This window comes from Brachionichthys hirsutus, chromosome 3 (genome assembly GCF_040956055.1).
Source record: "Brachionichthys hirsutus isolate HB-005 chromosome 3, CSIRO-AGI_Bhir_v1, whole genome shotgun sequence".
Taxonomy (NCBI): domain Eukaryota; kingdom Metazoa; phylum Chordata; class Actinopteri; order Lophiiformes; family Brachionichthyidae; genus Brachionichthys; species Brachionichthys hirsutus.
The window spans coordinates 5,321,119-5,342,034 of record NC_090899.1 but is presented as its reverse complement, the minus strand read 5'-3'; the positions used below and the strand labels follow the sequence as shown (position 1 = coordinate 5,342,034).

At 42.8% G+C, this 20,916-nt stretch overlaps 3 protein-coding genes and 1 long non-coding RNA gene across 5 annotated transcripts; 1 reads left to right on the top strand and 3 right to left on the bottom strand.

Annotated features, from left to right (window-relative positions):
- Positions 1-1,476: 1,476 nt before the first annotated feature.
- Positions 1,477-4,984, bottom strand: fdps (farnesyl diphosphate synthase (farnesyl pyrophosphate synthetase, dimethylallyltranstransferase, geranyltranstransferase)). Of its 2 annotated transcripts, XM_068759409.1 has the most exons (10): positions 4,874-4,984; positions 4,295-4,450; positions 4,064-4,204; positions 3,632-3,712; positions 3,387-3,509; positions 3,226-3,314; positions 3,054-3,126; positions 2,855-2,932; positions 2,643-2,777; positions 1,477-1,959 (listed from the first exon to the last, which is right to left on the bottom strand). In XM_068759409.1, exons 1-10 carry the CDS (start codon positions 4,874-4,876, stop codon positions 1,759-1,761), a joined length of 1,080 nt encoding a protein of 359 aa, XP_068615510.1. In that variant the 5' UTR covers positions 4,877-4,984; the 3' UTR covers positions 1,477-1,758. The 2 variants fall into 2 exon arrangements, with proteins under 2 accessions (XP_068615510.1, XP_068615504.1); XM_068759403.1 differs by lacking the exon at positions 4,874-4,984 and having other exon boundaries at positions 4,295-4,837.
- A 2,312-nt stretch (positions 4,985-7,296) lies between these two features.
- Positions 7,297-12,472, bottom strand: fam189b (family with sequence similarity 189 member B). The gene is given in 14 exon segments (XM_068760464.1): positions 7,297-7,551; positions 7,662-7,805; positions 7,922-8,081; positions 8,083-8,148; positions 9,040-9,399; positions 9,563-9,851; positions 10,629-10,701; positions 10,785-10,884; positions 10,964-11,124; positions 11,251-11,358; positions 11,475-11,591; positions 11,672-11,779; positions 12,096-12,152; positions 12,239-12,472. Coding segments are annotated over 14 exon segments (2,232 nt in total).
- A 3,284-nt stretch (positions 12,473-15,756) lies between these two features.
- Positions 15,757-18,635, bottom strand: rab13 (RAB13, member RAS oncogene family). The gene is made up of 8 exons (XM_068760572.1): positions 18,512-18,635; positions 17,977-18,037; positions 17,506-17,566; positions 17,342-17,419; positions 16,616-16,705; positions 16,317-16,382; positions 16,118-16,168; positions 15,757-16,016 (listed from the first exon to the last, which is right to left on the bottom strand). Exons 1-8 carry the CDS (start codon positions 18,633-18,635, stop codon positions 15,945-15,947), a joined length of 603 nt encoding a protein of 200 aa, XP_068616673.1. The 3' UTR covers positions 15,757-15,944.
- Positions 18,636-19,115: 480 nt separating this feature from the next.
- Positions 19,116-20,230, top strand: LOC137910961 (uncharacterized). Its single transcript, XR_011106086.1, has 3 exons — positions 19,116-19,158; positions 19,662-19,826; positions 20,065-20,230. It is a non-coding gene; the product is annotated as an uncharacterized lncRNA (long non-coding RNA).
- The last annotated feature ends 686 nt before the right edge of the window (positions 20,231-20,916 follow it).

The window sequence follows — 20,916 nt, the reverse complement described above, 5'->3', positions numbered from 1 at the left end:
AACTATACACAACTATAAAAGTGTATTTAGTGTTCAGCAATTTGGCTGAATTTGCTGTCTGTGCATTATGTATATAGGAAAGTGCCCAATTATTTGCATTCATCCGTTGCAGGTTTTCAGATGTTTATGCAAATCCAAACATCCACCCACACAATTATCATGTATAATGATAGCAATTAAAATATTTGTCACCTAAAAGACTAGGAAAACAATCATAGCTGAGCTTCACCCAGCTCTGGAAATGATGCATTTTCTGTAGTCAAGCTGTCTCCATCTTGGACAGACTGTTCTTACAATAAGATGAAATGAGATGTGGATAAAAAAAAAAAAAAAAAAAAGCCGCCCAACATAAGAGCATGTTTAACTGGAGCATGAAATGAGCTGAGCAACGAGGAGCCTGCATGCCTTTTAGATGCCCATTTCCTGTAGGCCATCGCTCATATTCCTCCACAGTGCCCTTCAGACCAGCTCGCTTACACTGGAGCACGACAGCAAATAACAAAGCCTTGATGTGAAGCAAACAACAAACAAACAAACAAACAACAACGAAACAGTCATGCCATCATCATGCAACCCGTCCTGTGCATGTTTTGATGCTACACCGGTGATGGAGACAGGGAGGATGGGAGGAGGAGGAGGAGGAGGATAGGAGGAAGGGGGGGGGGGGGGGGGGGGGTCCAACTGCATCACCCGGAGATACAGCATCATCCACCACTATTTAAACTCCAATGTTACACATACAATGCACATTAAAACTAGATGATGACAGTGCGTTCTGCGTGATTGTTATCTCTCTCCATCGACGCGCACTCCGTGCGGGAACAGGACGACTGCCCTGCCGGCCGGACTCGGACGCGCATCCTGATTTGAATAGATATTTAAGCGAAACAGTAATTTGTAATTTAAATAAATGACGAGTGGACTCACGATCTGATTCGGGAAACGATGGATGATGGTCTCCATCGCATCGGGTCCTTCCACATTCTGCTCCGAGACGGACGCGAAGCCTCCTCCAGTCTCAGCATCTGTCTTCTCGCGAGCGTCCGACAAACTAACGCCCCCCCCCCGCGTCCGATCATCAGCATCACCGACCCTAACCAAACCACGCCCCTCGCTTTTCTTACCATTACGTCCAATATACTGTGTATTTATTCTAAACTCATCACATTTATCAAAAATATCTGTTGAAAGATTGACAGATGTTCCTAGAAAATTGTGAAAATATTGAATTTGTTTTCAAAATGCTCGTTCTGATTTTAAGCTTCAAAACCGACATTCAGTTTACTAAAAATCAGCTTCAAATCCCCCCAATGCAAGGGCTGGAATTATTATTTTGATTGCGACTTGACTAAAACACTAAAAATAAATTGGCTTATTTCTTGTTTTCTACATGTTCTAGAGTAATACACACAAAGGCAGTGAAACTGAAGAATAGTATTTTTATAAATTATTTATTACAATTAATATAATTCAGGACAGGACAGACTTTTTGGAGCACTGTGTTCAATAAATAGATGACATGAAGTTGTTGTTACAGTATCTATACAACTTTCAAAAGTAAAATAAAAAATAACCTGGCCGTATGATTTCTAAATATTCCTGTCCTGTCCAATCCACGCTGTTGGGTGCAGATCCTTCTTCAAAGGATCAAACCTTCTTCAAAAAGGAAGGCGAGTTCATTTGTGCATCATGATAAAAGCGAGGTATTTGCACCAGACACCAGTGTGACCATCGCCCCCCTCTTTTCTTGCTCTTCCCTCACTTGTTCCTCTTGTAGATTTTCTTGGCAAAGTTGAGGAAGACTGAATGAGGAAGGTTCCGCGCATGGCTAGCGATGAGTTTCTGCAGCCTCTGGTAGCTCTCGTCTTCATATCTCTGATACACTGCTGGCATTTGCAAGGCGTTGTACAACGCCTTGACCTTTTCCACACTGGTGCCATCATGACGCCCGTAACATGCCTGAGGAGAAGATGAACATGAAATTCATTTTAAGCCACAGGTAGCGCCTCTAAAAGGCAATGGACATCATAAGATTTTAACATTATTACAAAATTTGTGTCAAAGGACACAGGTGAGCCCATAAAGGAAAACAGCTAAACTGTGCACAATAAAGAAAAAATGTATTGCTATACATTTTATTTGTTTGTAATTTTGAATAATGTTTCAGCATAGCGAGGAAAAAAAGAAGAATTTGGAAAAAGAATGATGCGTCAACAGAAAGTGAATCTTGAAGTCCATGTCTGCATTCACTTCTGGTAAAATGGAACCTTTGCTGTGACACCTTCAATAATTGACAAGATTTCTTTTAGTGGTTTGAAAATAAAATCAATCTTATCCACTTCCTTTTTTTTTTTACCAACTTCAAATTAGACTGCCGTCACTGCTGAAATGAAAATATTTGGCATTGTGCATGTATTGTGTTAAAACTCCTATTTTTTCCCCAGCTAATCTAATAAGCTAATTCATAAAAATATGAATAAAACCTGGAATGAAATTTTAAAACCCAACACACATATTACAGCCTCAACTGACTACATGGGAGCCATAATATCTGTGGACACACCGCTGGATGATTTTGCAGCCACAGCAGAGGCGTATCTCTAATGTGCTCCGATAGACAGGGCGGCTATCTGAAGTCCCACCTCCAGCTCGGCTCTTTGTTCAGGAGTCATGATTTCCAGGGCTGTCACCACCAGCCAGCTGCATTTATTATCCTGAATGTCCGTCCCAATCTTTCCCGTCACAGCAGGGTCTCCGTAACAGTCCAAGTAGTCATCCTGCAAATGAAGCAGGTTGTTTTCCTTCGTAAGGTCAGCAGCACATTATTCTGTATGTGACGAGAAAAAGGAATCACCTGAATTTGAAAGAACTCTCCCATTTCAAGCAAGATGTGCTTGGCATTATTGTGCTCCTCCTCATTCACAATCCCTGCCTGCAAAAGTAAGATCCAATAGCTCGTTTTCTATAACCAACCTTACACGTCACATTCTGTACACATTAAAGTCACCCACGAGTCCCCTTCTGTGATTTGTGTGGGATACAAACACACTCACCATGTACATTGCAGCTGCAACTGGGAGGTAAAAAGAGTAAAATGCAGTCTTGTATTTCACAATAGCTTTGTACCTAAAAGATAAGGGGAGAAGCAGTTGCACATATTTGCTTTTTTTTTTATATAACATCTTTCTCTGACAATGTTAATCTTAAGAGCCACAGCTTCATTACCTCTCCATGGAGAATCTGTTTAGGTCAATGTGACCATGAGGAGATGTCATGAGGTCCAGAGTCTGGCCGAGCTCTGTCTGAAAAGAAGTCTGAAACAAACAGAAAAGCTTTAAGAACCTTTTGTTGGTTCTATTTTTTTATTTCCCCGAGTTCCTACATACCTCTGTAAATAGCTCCAGCAGGTGGACGTAGTAAGGCTGATCTCTGCAATGTCTTCGAAGTAATCTGTAGATTGACCCTTCTAAGAGAAATGAATCATTGATGGCATCCAGACCGATTCCATCCTTAAAAACAGATATAATACATTTTAGAAACGCCAATCATCGATAATATCAGCCAAAAATAAACTATCATGACCACAACAGAAGAAAATAGAAGTATTTTTCCGGGCTGCGTTAAGCCCCACCTTCTTGTACCAGCAGGGCTGTCCTCTCCGAGTCACAGACCCATCCATGATGTCATCAGCAACGAGGAAAAATGCCTGAAGCTGCAAGGAGCAGATTCACAGATGTACTGGTTAATTTAAGGAGCCGTAAACCCTTTGCAAAGTCTCATAACAACAACACAGCGGATGTGGGGTTTACTACATCATTATTTTGCAATGAAAACAAATTACTGTTTATTGTGTGTCTCTATTTTTTGACAAATGAAATATCTATCTGATTTTTAACACACTGCTGTCTCTGATCTATTAATATAGACCTTTGCAGCAGAAGTCTTATACTCACGCAAGCAATATGAAGATGAACACACAAAAGAACAAAATATATACACACAATAGCACAAACCTGACCTAAATCCGTGTACAGAAAGCACACAACACAAACCAAGGCCTTACCAATTCAATGCACCAGCCAACCAAGAGAGCCCGCTGCACGACGCCCTGAGCGAGCTGATTGGGTGGAAGAAGCTCCCTGAGGGAGCCAATCACAGACAGGCCGCGGTTCCTCTTTCCTCCAGGGGAATTATAAACCAACACCTGAAAAAAGAAAAAAAAACACGATTTGCAAATACATTATGCAGCTGCTAATTAATCCCCCCCCCCCCCCTCCGGGACGGTAGACATTACCCGTCTCAGCCTGGTCAGAGCATCAGCGAGCACCGGATCCGTGAAATCCCTCTCCGTGAGTTCCGTCACCAGCTCCTCGAACTGGCCTTCGAACAGCCGAGGATCCGACAGCGGCGGCGCCCTCTCGCTCTGCGTCCCATTGCAAACGCCGTCTCCCTGGGGAAACGAGGACGTACAGAATCTATGTGCGCGTTTTAACTCGAGCTGTGAGGCCGTCAGGCGCACGGACCGTCCGCGGATAGCTTTGGGGACACGAATGACCCAGCTCAGCAGAGCTCTCATCCCCGCCCGGCGAAACAAATATCATGTAAACAAACACTGCGATGGGAACGTGAACATTAAGAACTGTACATTAAACCCGCAATTGGTCATAATCGATAAAGAGAAACCGCAGAGTTAGCTACACGAGCGAGAGCAAGCTAAGCGCATTACTGTAATTGGCTAGCAAGTTCTCCTGTCAGGAAGAGTTACGTTAGCTGACGCGAGTTTATGTCGTTTTCCAGCTCCCAGTCTGTAAACATCGCTAGCTGCCGCATGCTAAATTAAATTATTTTTGCTTATGCATAAACCCTTAAATACCATAATGATACTATCTTCTTATTCCTAATTGTTCCGTGTAATACAAACAAATCGTTTATCTTCTGTTTCTTCGTCTTGCTGTACAACTAAAGTCTGTGAACGTCTCTTAACACCAGGATGTGCATATTGTAGTTCTCGGGCACCCTACGCCTCGTTTTATTGTGAAGCACCTGGACTAGATTTCCCAGGGTCCATTGAGAGTGGGGGCGCATACAGGCGTGGCTTTCGAAGGCTCCATTTGACATAGAACGCTTTGATTGGACAGAAACGTCGAACCAGGATGGGCATTCAGACGAATTGACTAATAGGATTTGTGAGTAGGCGGGGTTTAAGTGGAGCGGGGATTAGAGAAGGTTGGTTGGTTCTTCAACCAAGTCTAATTATGCGCTACAGAACAAAACAAACAAACGCCACTAAGTCTTTTGCAATTCCTTTGAGTAGTTTGCTCACTATTACTATTAACTATGTATGAATGTAATTTTCTACCTGGTCTTCATGTCTTATTATAGAGTGATTTAATTTAAATAAGGAGGTATTATTTTAAACTAGTTAGATAAAGTCATAATGGCTGTTCTCACTAAGAATCATGTTTTAAGAATCATGTTTTAAGACTCAACACAACTCAAAATATCGTAAGAAATACACGCACACACACACACTTCTAAAACTTTGCTCAAATAAAGATTTTTTTTAATCCCTTGGTATATGGTTTTACTGATTGAATTCAGAATAATTAAATTAACAAAACCTAGACAAAAGACAGTCAGAATTTTAACGCTAATGCATAGTGTGGGAATTTGCTCTTCATACACAACATAAACATGTATATTTTTATTTCATATCTATTATTTATTTCGTTCTTTGAAATACACAACTTGCATTGAACATTTTGCCATTAAAATCTGAAATAGGTCATAATTAGTTACATTTATTAATCAGTTTTCAAGGATGTATCCTGTTAAGCCTGCCATACAGGTTTATATATTTCCTTAAATAAATATTGTTTTATGCAAGACCAGAGGTGGAAATAAGGCTCAGTGCCCTATTAACCAGGTCTTTATGGGTGTACAATTTTTTTAAATCATTGACGTACATGTCAGTGTATCCAAATGTGCCTTTATACTATGCAGTTCATATCATAATATAACCCCCCCCAAATAAATATAATAAAAATAAAATAAAATAATTATAATTATACACCTTATAATCCATTATCCAGAGCTGCCAGAGCCATATGTTCACTATCACTGGTCTCTTAGCAGTCCAAGGCTAATTTATTATTAAACCATTCTTCTACAATCTCATCATAATTGTTTCTATTTTCTGTACCTTTATTGCGAGAGACTCAGAGTCAAAGTGCAATTTATATCCCTTAATCTTACAGTGTGAAGCCAATTTTAGCCAGTCACAGTTGTTTTCAAACCTAAAATCCAATTAGGATGCAGAGGCAGGATTAGAGACATCTGGATTAAGCAGTTGTTGGGGCTGCTAATATTTGGTCTGACACCTTCAGCTTCAGCTATCCGTTCAAACAAACATGTTTCAAATAGCTAGCGTGAAAAATCTTGGATGCAAGAGCAAAAAAAAAGAACAAGCATTATCAAAACATGCAGATAAAACCATTCTGAGAACATTTTACTTTGTTACACAGATGGCCAGAATGAATGCACACGGTTCCTGATGCAACTGGGAACCTCCATCAAAACATGCACATTAGCAAAAAAAAAGGGAAAAAAAGATAATCTTTATCCAAGTATCATGACAAAGCATAATTAACATGGGTCGACTTATGACCGAGTCGATATACGACAAAACCCTCGGAACCAAATGTCTTACGGCGACGACCCCTTTTATTACATTATACTCATCTAACTAGATGCTTATTGAGATGCATTGTCTTTTTTTTAAATCAATGGAAGACAAAATAAGGGTAAAGCTGATCACTTCACCTGAGCAACCCTGTGGGATGAACAGCAACGTAAAAAAGAAAAAGGACCCGAAGCATATTTCCACCCATAATAATGTAAATGGCTCAATGTACATATGAGGAAGGGTTTCTTGTAGCATGGATGTTGGTTCAGTTCCATCTCCAGTCTTGAGGAAAATATGTTTTCATTTGAGTATTAAGGGAGCGAGAGGAGAATACTGCAGAGAAGACGCTTCTGGTTGGTTCCTTTCAGCCGGTCGAGGATTAGTTTGATTACAACATGCTGCCCAAAAATAAGCATCTAATCACCGTTTAATCGATGTTGAGCAGTGCAATAGTGCAAGCTTGAGGCTGATGTTCGGAGCACCGCTGAATAAGGCTGTTTGCACAGAAATGGAGGTAACCAGTCTTACTTCATCCCATACTAGTCTTCCTCACAGCCCTGCCGACTCCTATGCCTCCCGTTTCCCTCCTCTGTACCTCCCTCCGATCCTCCTCACAGTGCAGACTCAGAGTAGAGGGCTCCTGATGATCCATGAGGCGGATGGGGTGTCACGAGCCGACGCAGCGAGGCGGAGGACGAGGAGCTCAAATCGCCACAGCTGCGCAGGTGAATCCCCTCTGGCGCCTGACTGTCGTGATGCCTGTTGTGTCGGCTGTCACTGTGGGAGTGATGGTGCCCACGGCGACGAGTACGATGGGGGTGATGGTTGGGGTGTCCTCGGCCGGCGCTCCAGGGAGTCAGCAACACCTGAAGATGGTGTCATTGAGCAGAGATTTAGACGAAGAGCAACCTGTATTACTTTCAAGAGAACTATTCTGGACTGTTGAACTCAGTTGATTAGAATTCATTGTCATTACTTGTTCCAAGGGCAGGTGGGTGGCGGCAGTGGCCTCAGCTCCGCCCCTCTTCTTAGGCCCCTGCCCAGTGCTACCAGCATGCTCGTAGGGCGATAGATTGCGTTTGGAGCGCTGCAGAAAGCGAGCAACTAAACCTCGCGTCACCTGAAAAAAGTTAAAGATAATTGGAAGGAAAAAAATTAAGACAAAAAAAAAATCCACATTTTTACTGAGAATTATTTGTTCCTCATACATCTCCTATCTACAATTCTCATACTAACCTTAAGGTCTCCCAGGGACCGGTGGCAATCTTTAGGTAAACGTAGTGGTGAGATAGGGGGCGGTTTGGAGGGGACCTGCACCCCTGTGGCTGCTGCTGATTTCATGCTGCTTTTCCTTGGCAGAGCTGACGCAGGAGGCAAAGAGGTGCGCGGCAAAAGAAAAGCCTCAGAGGATGGACCTTTGAGAGGAGGAAGAGGAGGAAGAGTCAGAGACAAGTAGTGTAAAACTCAATGAAGTTCATTTCCACATTTTCTAATTATTCTATTGTCAGACAGAGGCTTGAAATGCAGGGAGCAGGTTGAGTAGAATCTCGAGATTTACATGTGTGTAAATGAGAAGGTCCCAGGGGGAACTTCTCATTATGTGATGACCCTCTCCTATCACATAGCATCTGCAAGGATGAATGGAAAGGTCTACAAGACAGTGGTGAGGCCAGCTGTGATGGACGGCTTAGAGACAGTGGTGAGGACAGCTGTGATGGACGGCTTAGAGACAGTGGTGAGGACAGCCATGATGGACGGCTTAGAGACAGTGGCTCTGAGGAAAAGACGGGAGGCGGAGCTAGAAGTGGAGGAGATGAAGATGCTGAGGTTCTCCTTGGGAGTGACCAGGTTGGATAGGATTAGAAACGAGACAATAAGAGGGACAGTGAAGGTTAGACGTTTTGGAGATAAAGTCAGACAGACCAGACTTTGATGGTTTGGACACGTCCAGAGGAGAGACGGGGACTATATCGGTAGAAGGATGCTGAGGATGGAGCTACCAGAGAACAGGGCTAGAGGTCGACCCAGGAGAAGATACATGGACGTAGTGAGGGAGGACATGAGAGTGGCTGGTGTTGGGGGAGGACGATGCAAAGGACAGGGTGAAGTGGAGAACATGGCGGTTTATTATTCATGGTCACATCTGGTGACCATGCAGATTTTATGACCAACCATTAATAGCAGCCATATATATCATTGAAATCAATAGGTAGAGACAGTCAGTGGGAATTCTTACCTATATCTACTACTTTACCGCCTCCAGAGCCGACTAGAGTAGAGGAGATACAGTTTGTGAACATACCGGTACTAGAAATAGTGATGTGGAACGTTCTGTTCTCATTTCCTCGTCAGACTTACGGGTATCGGCTGAAGAGGCGAGGCCCGGCTCACTGCGTGACCTCACAAGAGCTAAAAGCCCTTCGCTATCCCTTCTGACACCGTCTCCATCTTTTACACTCTTCCCGGCCCTTTGCTGGAGGTACAACGGTTGGCTCGGGAGAGGCGCTCCGCTAACTGCGCCGCCGCCGTGCTCACTGGCAGCTAACGGGGATGACGCGGGATGACCGGATGAGGCTGGGGGAGTTCCTTGGAGTGAGCGAGTGGGGGGGTGAACTCGAAGCTCTGGGATGGAACGTTGCTTTTGATGATCGATTATTGCTTTCAGCTGAGAGCAGCTACTCGCTAGCTCGGCCTGACGCCGCAACACTGGAGACCTGCAGGAAAGGAGGAAGAGGAGATTGTGGTTAATCTACAGAGAGTTCAGGGATAACCTTCATTCCTTGCCGCTCTGACTTTTACTGCAGACTTAAAACCGCCCACGCTTACTATTATGTGTTATTATTACTATTACACGCGTGTGCTTGTGTTTGTCCACACCTGTACGTGGAGGTCGCCGTGCTGGGTGAAGAGCAGGAATTGGATCGCTCTCCTCTGAGGAAGCGCCTGGCTCTTGGTCCTCCTGCCAGAGGACTTTCTGGCGTCTGAGATGGAGGACCACAAAAGCTTCCGTGCTCGCCAGCGTCTCCCCCCTCGCTAATGGTCCTGCTGCGCCGCCCCCTATGGTTCCTCGTAGCAACCTCCATCAGACAGGAGTCCTCAGAAGGAGACGAATCGTCAGGGATGTCCATAATCTCTGACATCAACAGAGAGCCACTGTCCATGGAGACTAATTAAAAAAAAGAAAGGCAGGGAGGAGTTTTTATTAGAATGTATTTTTTATTTAACTTGAATTTAATCTTAATTTAACTGGTTCATTCTATTCATTTAAATAAATATAAAATGTTAAATATATAAAATGTAATATTTGTTGTGCTATGCTTTGTAGATCTAATTTATACAGTATTATTATTATTTTTTAAATACCAGTACTCACTTCCTGATTCTGGCACAGCACGCAAACACTGAGGTTGTTCATTTGGTAGTACGATTCATTTCATACTCAAGTCTGCTGTTAAGAGTTTATTTTATTATCAATAAATATATAGATAATTTTGTGGAATGGTCATTTTACTTCATCATAATAGTACATCAAGGTACAAATGAAAATAATAAAACAGATGGCATTCTTGGTTTTGCATCCTTAACATGCATAAGTAGGCAGACTGCAGATAACTACCATATACATACAGTATGTATCTACAGATTCCTCATTTACGCTCTTTTCCTTTGAATTATTTGTACTGTTCATAATTTAAAGAGACTTTTTGGACTACACCAACATTTCATATTGTTATATAGTCACGCCTGCCTTTCCCTCTACTTTTTATGGGCATAATATTTCTATTTTTACCCACTTCTGCTCGACTTTGTCCTTGTTCTTAGCTGGTTGTTGTCTGTTTCTATCTGCCAGTAAACTGTCATGATCACCTTAAAACATCCATTCCTTGTCAGGGTGCAGTTATTTTCCCAGTACAGCTGATTTTGATTCTGAATAGGTTCTCACCTTCCCCGCTGAAGGCAGTAGACGCTCCCCTCTCTCCAGGCAGCTCAGTGCCATGGGGGTCATACACTGTTGCCTTGACGGTCAAAATAGATGAAGATTTATCAGTAGACAGTGGAGGGAAACACACACCGCATGCAATTATAAACACACACTCACCTGGCTAACATATCTTTGACCAATCACAGCTTCATAAGGTGGGGGGCAGTCAGTGGGGTAGAGAGGAGCAGGGCTCTCCATTGAGCCATTATAAGTGATGCTATATATTAATACAAAAACACATGATACACACAAGAATATCACACAAAAACAAATATTTGTGTGTGCTTGTGTGGCACCTTTGAGCATCTGTTTCGGAGCTGCAGGTGTATTCAGGAGGATAGTAGGGGGGCGGAGGAATGGGTGGGACAAACTCTTCAAAGTCCATCATGTTGGCGAGGAAAGCATCCTGGGGAGTGGTGCATTCTGGGTTGACTGAGCGAGAGCGATGTGGGGCCAGCTGGGCGGGGACAATGGGAAACCAAAACAACAGACGGAAGTTTTAGTTCAAGACTGTTGTCAAATGTAAATCCATGCGCTAATTTACTGATTTTGTATTTATGCTGTGTCTTTTTTTTTTTTTTACCAGGTGCACAAGGTCCAGAGAGAATATGTGGATACTGCAGGTCACCGTGGACAGAGTGCAGATGATGGTGGAGAGAATGCTGAGACCACATGCACTGAACAAAAGGTCCTGCAGAGAGAAAAACGCCTTGAGGAAGCCTTATCAAGAATAACTTAATGACCAATCGACCCTATTAGGTAATACAATGACAGCGTGAGTCTCTGGTAGAGATCCATCCCACCCACCTTCAGCTGATGTCTGACTGAGTGACAGTCGGCATTCAGGTGGAGGACCAGGGTCTCCTCCTCTCTGATGGAGCAGGATTGAGTGGGCGCACAGCACACACAAAGACCATCCTCCACCTGTAGAACACAGTGGGTTGCTGCATCTGGTTACATTTAAACATGAGGCAAAAGACAACAACTTGCACAATTCTGTTTACCTGGCAGGTGAGCATGGACTCGACCATCTGCGCTTTCTGACAGGACAGCATGGAGCCAGCCAGACTGAGGATCACACACACTGCAGAAAGCAGCATGAACAGTGATACCTGTGGAAGGGGCACGGGCTTGGGTTTAGATTTGGAGCAGGATGTGATGGCAGCTAAGGTCAATGAAAATCCACATTATGCAGGACCGACTTTAAGGCTCTCACACGTTCCAATTAAAGTAAAGAAACAACATTGAACCTTTCCAACAAGAATGAGATGCCTCCTGGGCAAACTCCACCTTCTGATGAAGCTGAGGTGCTATAATCCAAAGTTGTGCTGCAGTGACTGGAGGAACTTCATGATTTTTTTTAACTTTCTTTTCCCTTTTAAGAAAATAAATCAGAATATTCCTTTTATTAGATGGTAATATACTTACCACTAGAGTCAGAGGTCTCCTCCACGAGATGATTCCAACGATTCCTGATGCCACCACCTACAAACAGACACCACGGGCTGCATTAGAAAACAGCTCCAGGGACCTTTGTTGTTAACTACTGTATGTTTTCAGCCATAACTTACAAAGAAACCAGCCCATAACGGACAGGATTGCCTGACTCGGGCTGAAGAGGTGAAGGCCATGCTGGTGAAAGAGAAGGCCAGGACCATGGCCCCTAGACCCAGGTGGCATAGCCCTAGGTACAGGAGAATCCGTGCCCCGCCGAGCCCCCGGCCGGACATGCCCCTGTGGCTGTCTGACCAGCCTCGAGATCCCAAGGCCGACGCCACGCTGCTGGAATCTGACGGTGAAGGCATGCTATAATTGCGCGTGGGGAGGCGGTTGGGGGAGACTCTGGGTTCATAAAGCACAGCTCAATGGCAGGAAGGCAGGAGATGGGAGCGAGAGACGCTGGTTTCAGAGCTCAGTGCTGTCACAGTTATTATGCAAGCTCTCCATTGGCTGATGATCCGGGTTCCGCACAATAGTCCTGAACTTTGTCAGCAGAAATCTGAGAACTGGGCAGCTCCTACACCCGGATCACCTCATTTGACATTTCAAGCTGCAGGAAACTAAAATTGCTTCAGTTATGAAAGTGCCTCGTCCGCCCTACCCCTACACAATCCTGCACATACTTCCCTGCTCAATCCGTCTCACAATACAAAAGAATGGGGCTCGTCATTAGCAATCAGCACATCGTTGCACTTCTTGCTGTTTCCTCTGCTCCATCTTCTGCCCTTCATTCTCCCTCCTGTCGCCAGCTGTATTGCGGAAACCTGGAGGGACCCGCGCAGGCCGCAAATATTAAAGCATCCCGCAGAGAGCGCGGCTGATCGTTGTTGCTTCCCGAAAGAAAAGATGGCATGAGCTGGTCGGTCCGTGCGTCCCGTCCGGAGGATCAGCATCTGAAACATGCGCGCCACCCGCCCCACGACCTCAAGTCCGCGTCACGAAAAATGTAAAGATGAAGAAGCATCGGTCCGATCGGGAAGGAGGATTAATTATCTCGACATGAACAGGAAATAAATGTCGTCTGCCGTTTTTTTGTTTTTTTTATATATTTAAACTGATCGAAAATATAGTATCGCAGGCTCAAATTAAAAAATAAAAAAAATCTCCTCACGGGTTTCCGTGTTTTTGATAACTCCACATTTTGCGGTGGTCCACGCAAGCACCTTCAGCCCCCTCCTCTTCCACCAGCTCTTTCCTCCCTGCAGTGACGCGGATATCCCGCACAGCCCGCGTGTGTTTGTGTGTCCGGGACAGTCACCGCCTGCCTGCCGTCCACTCCGCGTCACATGACCAGCAGATCAGAGGCTATATTTTTAAATCCATCTGTTCTTTCTTTAACTCGCCCCCACCACGACACCTTTCCTTTATTCTTCGGTGGAGATCCTGCACGTAAGAGAAGCGTGTCTGCGAATCCAAACGCGCCTGCGCGATGACAAGGCACGCAGCAGGACGTGCGGTCAACTTGAAGATGCGGCAGAGCGCGCGTGCATACTCGTGGTGCTGATGCTGGGAAAGAGGGGCGGTTGCCTAGCGACAGGTCTCAGCTCCTGCTGCAGTGTAGAGAGGGAAAACAACTTATCACGGTACTTGCTGCTGAAATGGATGGTCAGTAGTTAAAAGAGGGGGGGGCTGAATAGTGATGAGAGCCCCATCAGTGTCTGGTCTAATTTGAGCCTAAACTAGCACATTTCCTATCTATCTATCTATCTATCTATCTATCTATCTGTCCATCTATCTATCTCTATCTGATCAAATTGCACTTGAAACTGCTGATTTATACTGTCACATTTTAAGGTTCTAAAATTTCACTGAGCTAGATTGTGAAGAAAATGGCCATTCATAATTTTTTTTATGAGTAAATATCAAACTACGGTAATAATAAAATAATTTGATTCCAAATTCTACGGTTAGATAAAGGAGTAATATTATGAGGGCCAAGTTATCGTAGAACTATTTTGTTTCTTGTAACACACAGAGGGGAAACAGAGCTGCCTCAGTGACATTTACACTCTTGAATCCTAACTGTCATGTGCCGACATATTGATAATTACGACAGCACACTCAGACTCAGACGTTTATTTAGCAAGCAGCTCTTCTGTTAATAACATACAAGTTCTTGTGGCGGGTCTGGAAAGATAGAATGCAGACAAAAAGCAGATACAGGAAATGGTCACATTTGATGGTCTTAAATTGGATGGACAAAGAGACATATCATATCAGATGTGGCTAATGTATGATTGTGTTTCGTAAGAGATTTATCAGGCACTTCAAATAAACGCCAAGACCCACTTAATCAATTCAAAACAAATGGCATGTGGGTGATCCTGCTTGCCTCACATCCTGTCCACTCACTTATTATCCATTTTTCTTTATCGTCTTTACTCATCATCTTATATTACACTTGTCTGTTCCTATTCTCATGAGCAAAGCGTGTTCACGCCCCAGTGTGTGCTTCATATTTAACTACATGCCGCCAAACAACCACAAGTTACTAAAACCATTAACGTGAAGAGTACGATTCAAACTTCTCATAGAATGTCCATGCATGCTTTCAGCGGCATCTGCTACTTTAGACTCAGTTGAAAGCATTGAAATACTGCTTCTATATTTAAATCGTTTTCATAGGATAAGCACAACATAAATATATCTATAAATTCAGCCAACAGTGTTCAGTCTATCACATCTCTGTAATATGTTTTACTTGCCTCTAAAATATGGGGGAACAAAAGGTGTTTTTATACATTACTTTAAGAAAGGAATGTCAGCTTTGTAATGTGCAAAAAAATATTTTGGTATGCTTCCATTAAGCTAATATGTTTTTTTATTATGGCTCACCGGTTCAAGTAAACACAAAACCAACAAAAAAAGCCCCACAAATATAGAATCTTTTAAAGGTCCAATGTGCGGGATTTAGCGGCCTCTAGTGGTGTAGTTGAGAATTGGAACACTCACAACACACAAACTAGAACTAAATGCCCTAAAGCCACTGCCTGGTTTGTCCTTTTGAGCTACTGTACTGATACATAATGTTACGTGCTACTTTTAGCTTGTCCCCTGAGGGGTCGCCACAGCAAATCAACCTTCTCCACTTCACCCTGTCCTTTGCATCGTCCTCCCCCGACACCAGCCACTCTCATGTCCTCCCTCACTACGCCCATGTATCTTCTCCTGGGTCGACCTCTAGCCCTGTTCCCCGGTAGCTCCATCCTCAGCATCCTTCTACTGATATAGTCCCCGTCTCTCCTCTGGACATGTCCAAACCATCAAAGTCTGTCCTCTCTGACCTTATCTCCAAAACGTCTAACCTTCTCTGCCCCTCTTATTGTCTCATTTCTAATCGTATCCAACCTGGTCACAATATTTTTTTCTGATTATACACTAATGAAAACACAATCATAAAGATCATTTTACATTTTTGTCCTTACACCCCCTTAAATCCTAAACACTGGACCTTTAAGATGTTAAGCAGTGACTGCCGTGGGAATGATAATGTGCCGATAAGCAAAAGAAATAGAGGGCAGAAAAGCATTTCTTAACATGGTGTGACTGCTTGAAAAAAATGCTTCATCAGTTCCCTTTTATCACCTAAAATGGCCACTGCAACATTTTTTCATGGCCACCACAGAAGAAGCAGCAGAAGGCGTGTTCCATGTGAAATACAGGCACATACGACTATGGTATGACAATAAAGGAATTCCCAGTAGTTTAGGTATAAAAACATACTCTTAGTACCTCTATCAGATAGAGGCTGAAAGCCAGTCATACTGTATATCCTATCTAGAGAAGAGCACATTTGGACGACTTCTTCTCTGCACTGCTGGTGATTTTCACCTCTCGACCTGCAGGGCCCTGTCGCAAAAAAAGGAAACATCCGACGTAACTTAGTCTCTTATTTGGCGTAAATTCTTCCATTTGCTATTGTTTGCTTATGAACGTCTCATCTGACTTACTGGTTTCTTGCTGGATTTGTGTAGGATGTCACGTGCCAAAGACATAAACGACTGGAGGGAACAGAACGATAAAGAAACGAGACAAATGAAGGTCGGGACAGTCGTAACATATTAACGCCTAAACCCCAGGGATGTGCTGAACAAAATGAATGAGGCGTGGAGGTAATGTTGTGTGAGTCAAGGTTCTGCTCCAGCTCACCTCCTCCACATTGATGCTGGACTTTGCACTGGTCTCAAAGAATCTGATGCCATGATCTTTCGCCAGCTGTCAACAACAGGCAGGCCTGTTTACAGTAGCTCAGGATATGGGTAATAGTCACTTCCTGCTTCTTATCTTAGCTAAATGCAAAGCGGATAATCAAAGATGTGAAAGTCCTTCCTCAAACAGCCACTCCCTCTAATGTTTCAATATTTATTTTCCATGTTTGACTGTAGCGCCACGATGATACAGCAGATCTCACGTCTGTTTAATATCAATGTGTGAAATGTTCCACTCACCTTTTCTCCCGTCTCCCTGGAAACTTTGCGCTTTGCTTCAATGTCACATTTATTGCCTAATAACAATTGACTGACTCCAGCTGATGCATTCTGTGGAAAAGGTAATGCAGTTAATTGATTAAGGACAGTGAGTTCTTGCAGGAGAATATTTGCTCTTAAGGGTATATTTAAGATTCATTGGTTTCTTTTCATTCCCTTGAAATTCTACTGCCATTAAATAATACTGAAAAGTAGTTTTTTAAAAAAAAACAAAAAACAAGGGAACAAAGAACTGAGGCAGCTGAACATTTTCAAAGTACTTTGTGCTTCTATTAATATTTGATTATTGTAAACTATATGAATGGAGCTTTGGGCTGATAGAAACGTCACACATGGCTCTGAGAATTTACACGATTATTATACTACACAGATATTTGACATAATTTTCTGACATTTTATAAACTAAGTAATAATTTTACTAATAAATATTATTGAGTCTGCAAATTAATTGATAAAGAAGTGGAAAGAAGCTTGAGTGAAAAATAAATATATGGGGAGGGGGGGTAGATTTTGGTGTGATATTGCTGAGCTGTCCCTTTAAATATAACTTGCTGTGCTATTTTTTTTATTTATTTCAGAGTCAGTAAACACAGTGTCCTGTTATGAATAACATGCATCTAGATGACTTAACACTATATCAGAATCTTTTTTTTTGTTTTTTTGTTATCTGAGCGAAGACAATCTCACTTCTCTGATGCTCTTCATCCAGTTCTGAATATTTTCAAAGGACTTCTCGTCTGTGATGTCGTAGACCAGGATGATGCCCTGGCACAGAGAGGAGAGACAGAATAACAGAGCGAACACAAAGGGGCAGTGACGCCAGCCTGATTATCCCGTCTGCTGGTCCTCACCATGGCTCCTCTGTAGTAGGCTGTGGTAATGGTCTTGAACCTTTCCTGTCCTGCTGTGTCCCTGCACAAATCAGAAACATACTGATGCACTTAAAGACATGAGTGCAGTCAAAAGGAAACAGCAATGCATTAAATAACAAGTGTATGCTGCTAAAGCAAACTGATATTTAAGCTGTTTAATTCAAATATTTTCATAAAATGAAGACCTTTTCAGTCGTGGATTGAAATCAAGAAACCAAAATTAAATAGTTTTAAAAGCTCCCCTTTTATGTTACAACACCATTTAAAAAGTGAGTTTCTGACAACAAACTGTCACCAAACAAGAGAGATCTTTATCTTTCCTTCCAGGAAGAAACAAAACGAAACGAAACAAGCCGGAAATAGTGAAACGCATTGCGTAGCTCAGCATTATCTGCTTCCGTGACACTATAAAGAGTGGAATTTCCCATGAAAACAATAATAAGCTCTTACCAGACTTGTAGTTTCACTTTCTTTCCATCCACATCAATTGTTTTCACTTTGAAGTCAATGCCTGAGAGTTCATATGGGGGGGGGCGGGGGGGAATGAAAAAAAAAGACTAATAATAAGTTAATTACATAAAGATGTGAACTAAATCCATATCAACCCACATTACAATCTATTTTGGTCAGCCTCATAAGGATGGGGATTAATTCCCATTAAGTTATTCCCACTGAGGCTTTGATCCCTCAATGGGCCCTGCAGCCGGGACGGACGGACAGACAGACAGACGGGTGCAAAAAAAATGACGGTGGGTGGACTTTACGTGAGAGGTACGAGCTTTTAGAAACAGATCGGGGATAAGGCAGGAATAGAAACATTCAACAGGAGGAAAGAGAAAAGATTAGAATCAGAATGAAACAATAACGCTGACGTGTTCGGGCACGAAGAGGAACCCGTTTGGAGACAATTGAATGTCAGCATTTAACGAGTATTTTTCTTGCTCGTAAAGTTCGCAGAAGTGCAGACATGGAGGAAACAACGTACCGATAGTAGAGATGTATGTGGAGTTGAAATTGTCCTCAGCAAAACGGATGATCAGACATGTTTTGCCGACTCCGCTGTCCCCAATGAGCAACAATTTGAAAAGGAAATCGTACTTTTTCGCCATCGTTGGAGCCGTTCTTCGAAAGCACAGTAGAACTTTAAAGGGTTAAAGTCGGGTTGTCCCTTATCCAGAATAACTTTTTTTTTTTTTTAATCCGTTTCAGTCTCAAAATATTTAGAGCTCTTTTCTTGTTTTGCCTTGTCCCCGGTAAATTCTGATCTCCCTCAGCGCCTCCGTGCCTCGGATTGGGTTGTATATAAAGTAGCTTCCATCTAAAGTCAGCTAAACTATTTCCTGCTGATCAGTCCATCGTAACAATATCCAGAAAATACGAATGTAGTATTTCTTCTCGTTAATATATCTCCGTTTATGAAAGTACCGGGTGTGTTTAAAAACTTCAGCCACTGGCCCCGATGAAAGGCTCCGTATTCAGGGGGCGTTTCATAGGGAGGAACAGTCAGCCTTCATAGACACTAGATGGCGCTGTTTTTCTTTTCCGGGCCTTTACCGATGCTGAAGACTTCCGTTACGTCATCTGTTTTGGGACGTGAACCTCCGGTCAGCGTGCGGACGGGCAGACATGCCTGTAAGTACCACTACGTTATTATTTCCCCAAATAATTGTTTAAATTGTTTACGACAACAAAAAGTTGTGTTTTATCTTTGATGCAGTCTACGTTTAGATTTTTTTGGGGTATATTATCATGTAAAGATACGAAATCAAATACAATATGGCGAAACACGTGCGCTTGAAGTCACTACGCGCTGCTCTTTCTGGTCGCCAGTCACATGTTGATTTTTGTTGAGGGCTCGAACTTATTTTCTTTTAAATCTTCCATTATGATTTCTGTCAAAACAATTAATTCGTTCCATTGAAGCTCTTTGACTTTGGGATGTATCGATGTATGTTTCAACCGTACAAATGTGATTCTTGTAATGTGATATTTGACGATATTTATAAAAGAAAATAAGTTCACAATTTCGAACGGATTCGGTTGGGAGTGGGAATAATTCGGCTGATTTCTCATTATCATTGTCTGTTAGCGAGTTACTGTGAGGGCTAGCTAAAACATCTCGTTTCACTTGCTAGCAGGCGACCGATGAGCGCCGCGTGCACGGGAGACGAGACTACGTGTGCGGCGAGACTACGTGTGTGACGAGACTACGTGTGTGACGAGACTACGTGTGCGACGAGACTACGTGTGTGACGAGACTACGTGGGAGACAGGAACATTTTTATTTTCTATTTGTGCAGGTATGTGCAACTTATTCAAACAATAGTGTTCATGTATTAAGTTACCCTGGATATTTTGAAAACGCAATTCATGTATTTTATAAGTTAAAATTGTATTATTGATAAAAAGCTGTCTTTATTGTATATGCACTGTATAAGCTGCCGGAGTCTGTACTAAAGATCTGAGAGGAGCAGGCGACCGTGGGAGACGAGACTACGTGTGTGACAAGAACATTTTTATTTTCTATTATTTGTGCAGAATTGCCAGTAAAGGTGCTTCCAGTGGTCAGCGCAGTTTCCTGGTCCTTCCGTCATTCAGTGCAGTACTCAAAGAACACAACGCAGATATCACCGAGGATAACGGATGTGCCCCAAGTCAACATTGCACTTCCAAAGATGAACAGACCCACACCCGTTACAAACACAAGAAAAAGAATCCTGCTTTATGGATGTCAAATGTCCAGGTACGTTTGTTTACAGAGCCCCTTGACCAAATCTCAAGTTATTTAGATAACAAAACAAGTACATATAAGCAGTACAAGTATATTTTATCTTCAGTTTTACACCCCTGCTGTGTATAATATGTACTGCACTGAAGGCCCTGCATTTTATTTATCCCAAGAATGGCGTTCATGATTTGGTTCCTCTGATTGGTGCCTCAGAGCTGGTATTGTCAATAAAGCCATTTTGGATTCCAGACAAATTAGAATTAACAATAGTTTTATTATTGAAATGTAAAACTAGCATCGCTATTTTGCTTTTGTTGCATGCGATCCTGGTTGTTTTACTCATGCGACAAATATTTGCCTTTATGTGTTGCCCTTTCATAATTCCCTTTGTGACCAGGGTGTCTAATGAGGCATACATTGACACTTGTGACTGTCTATTCAGTGAGCTTTAAGTGGCTCATTAATACAGGCAGCTGCAAGGACACACCGATACTTCAGAATATTCAGTGATTATTACGCTGCCCTCAGTAAACGTATGGTTGGGTGATGTGTGTGTGTTTGGCCTGCAGGTTGCTATAGAATCACCGCAGTGTTCAGTCATGCTCAGACTGTAGTGCTGTGTGTCGGCTGTTCGACTGTCCTCTGTCAGCCTACTGGAGGGA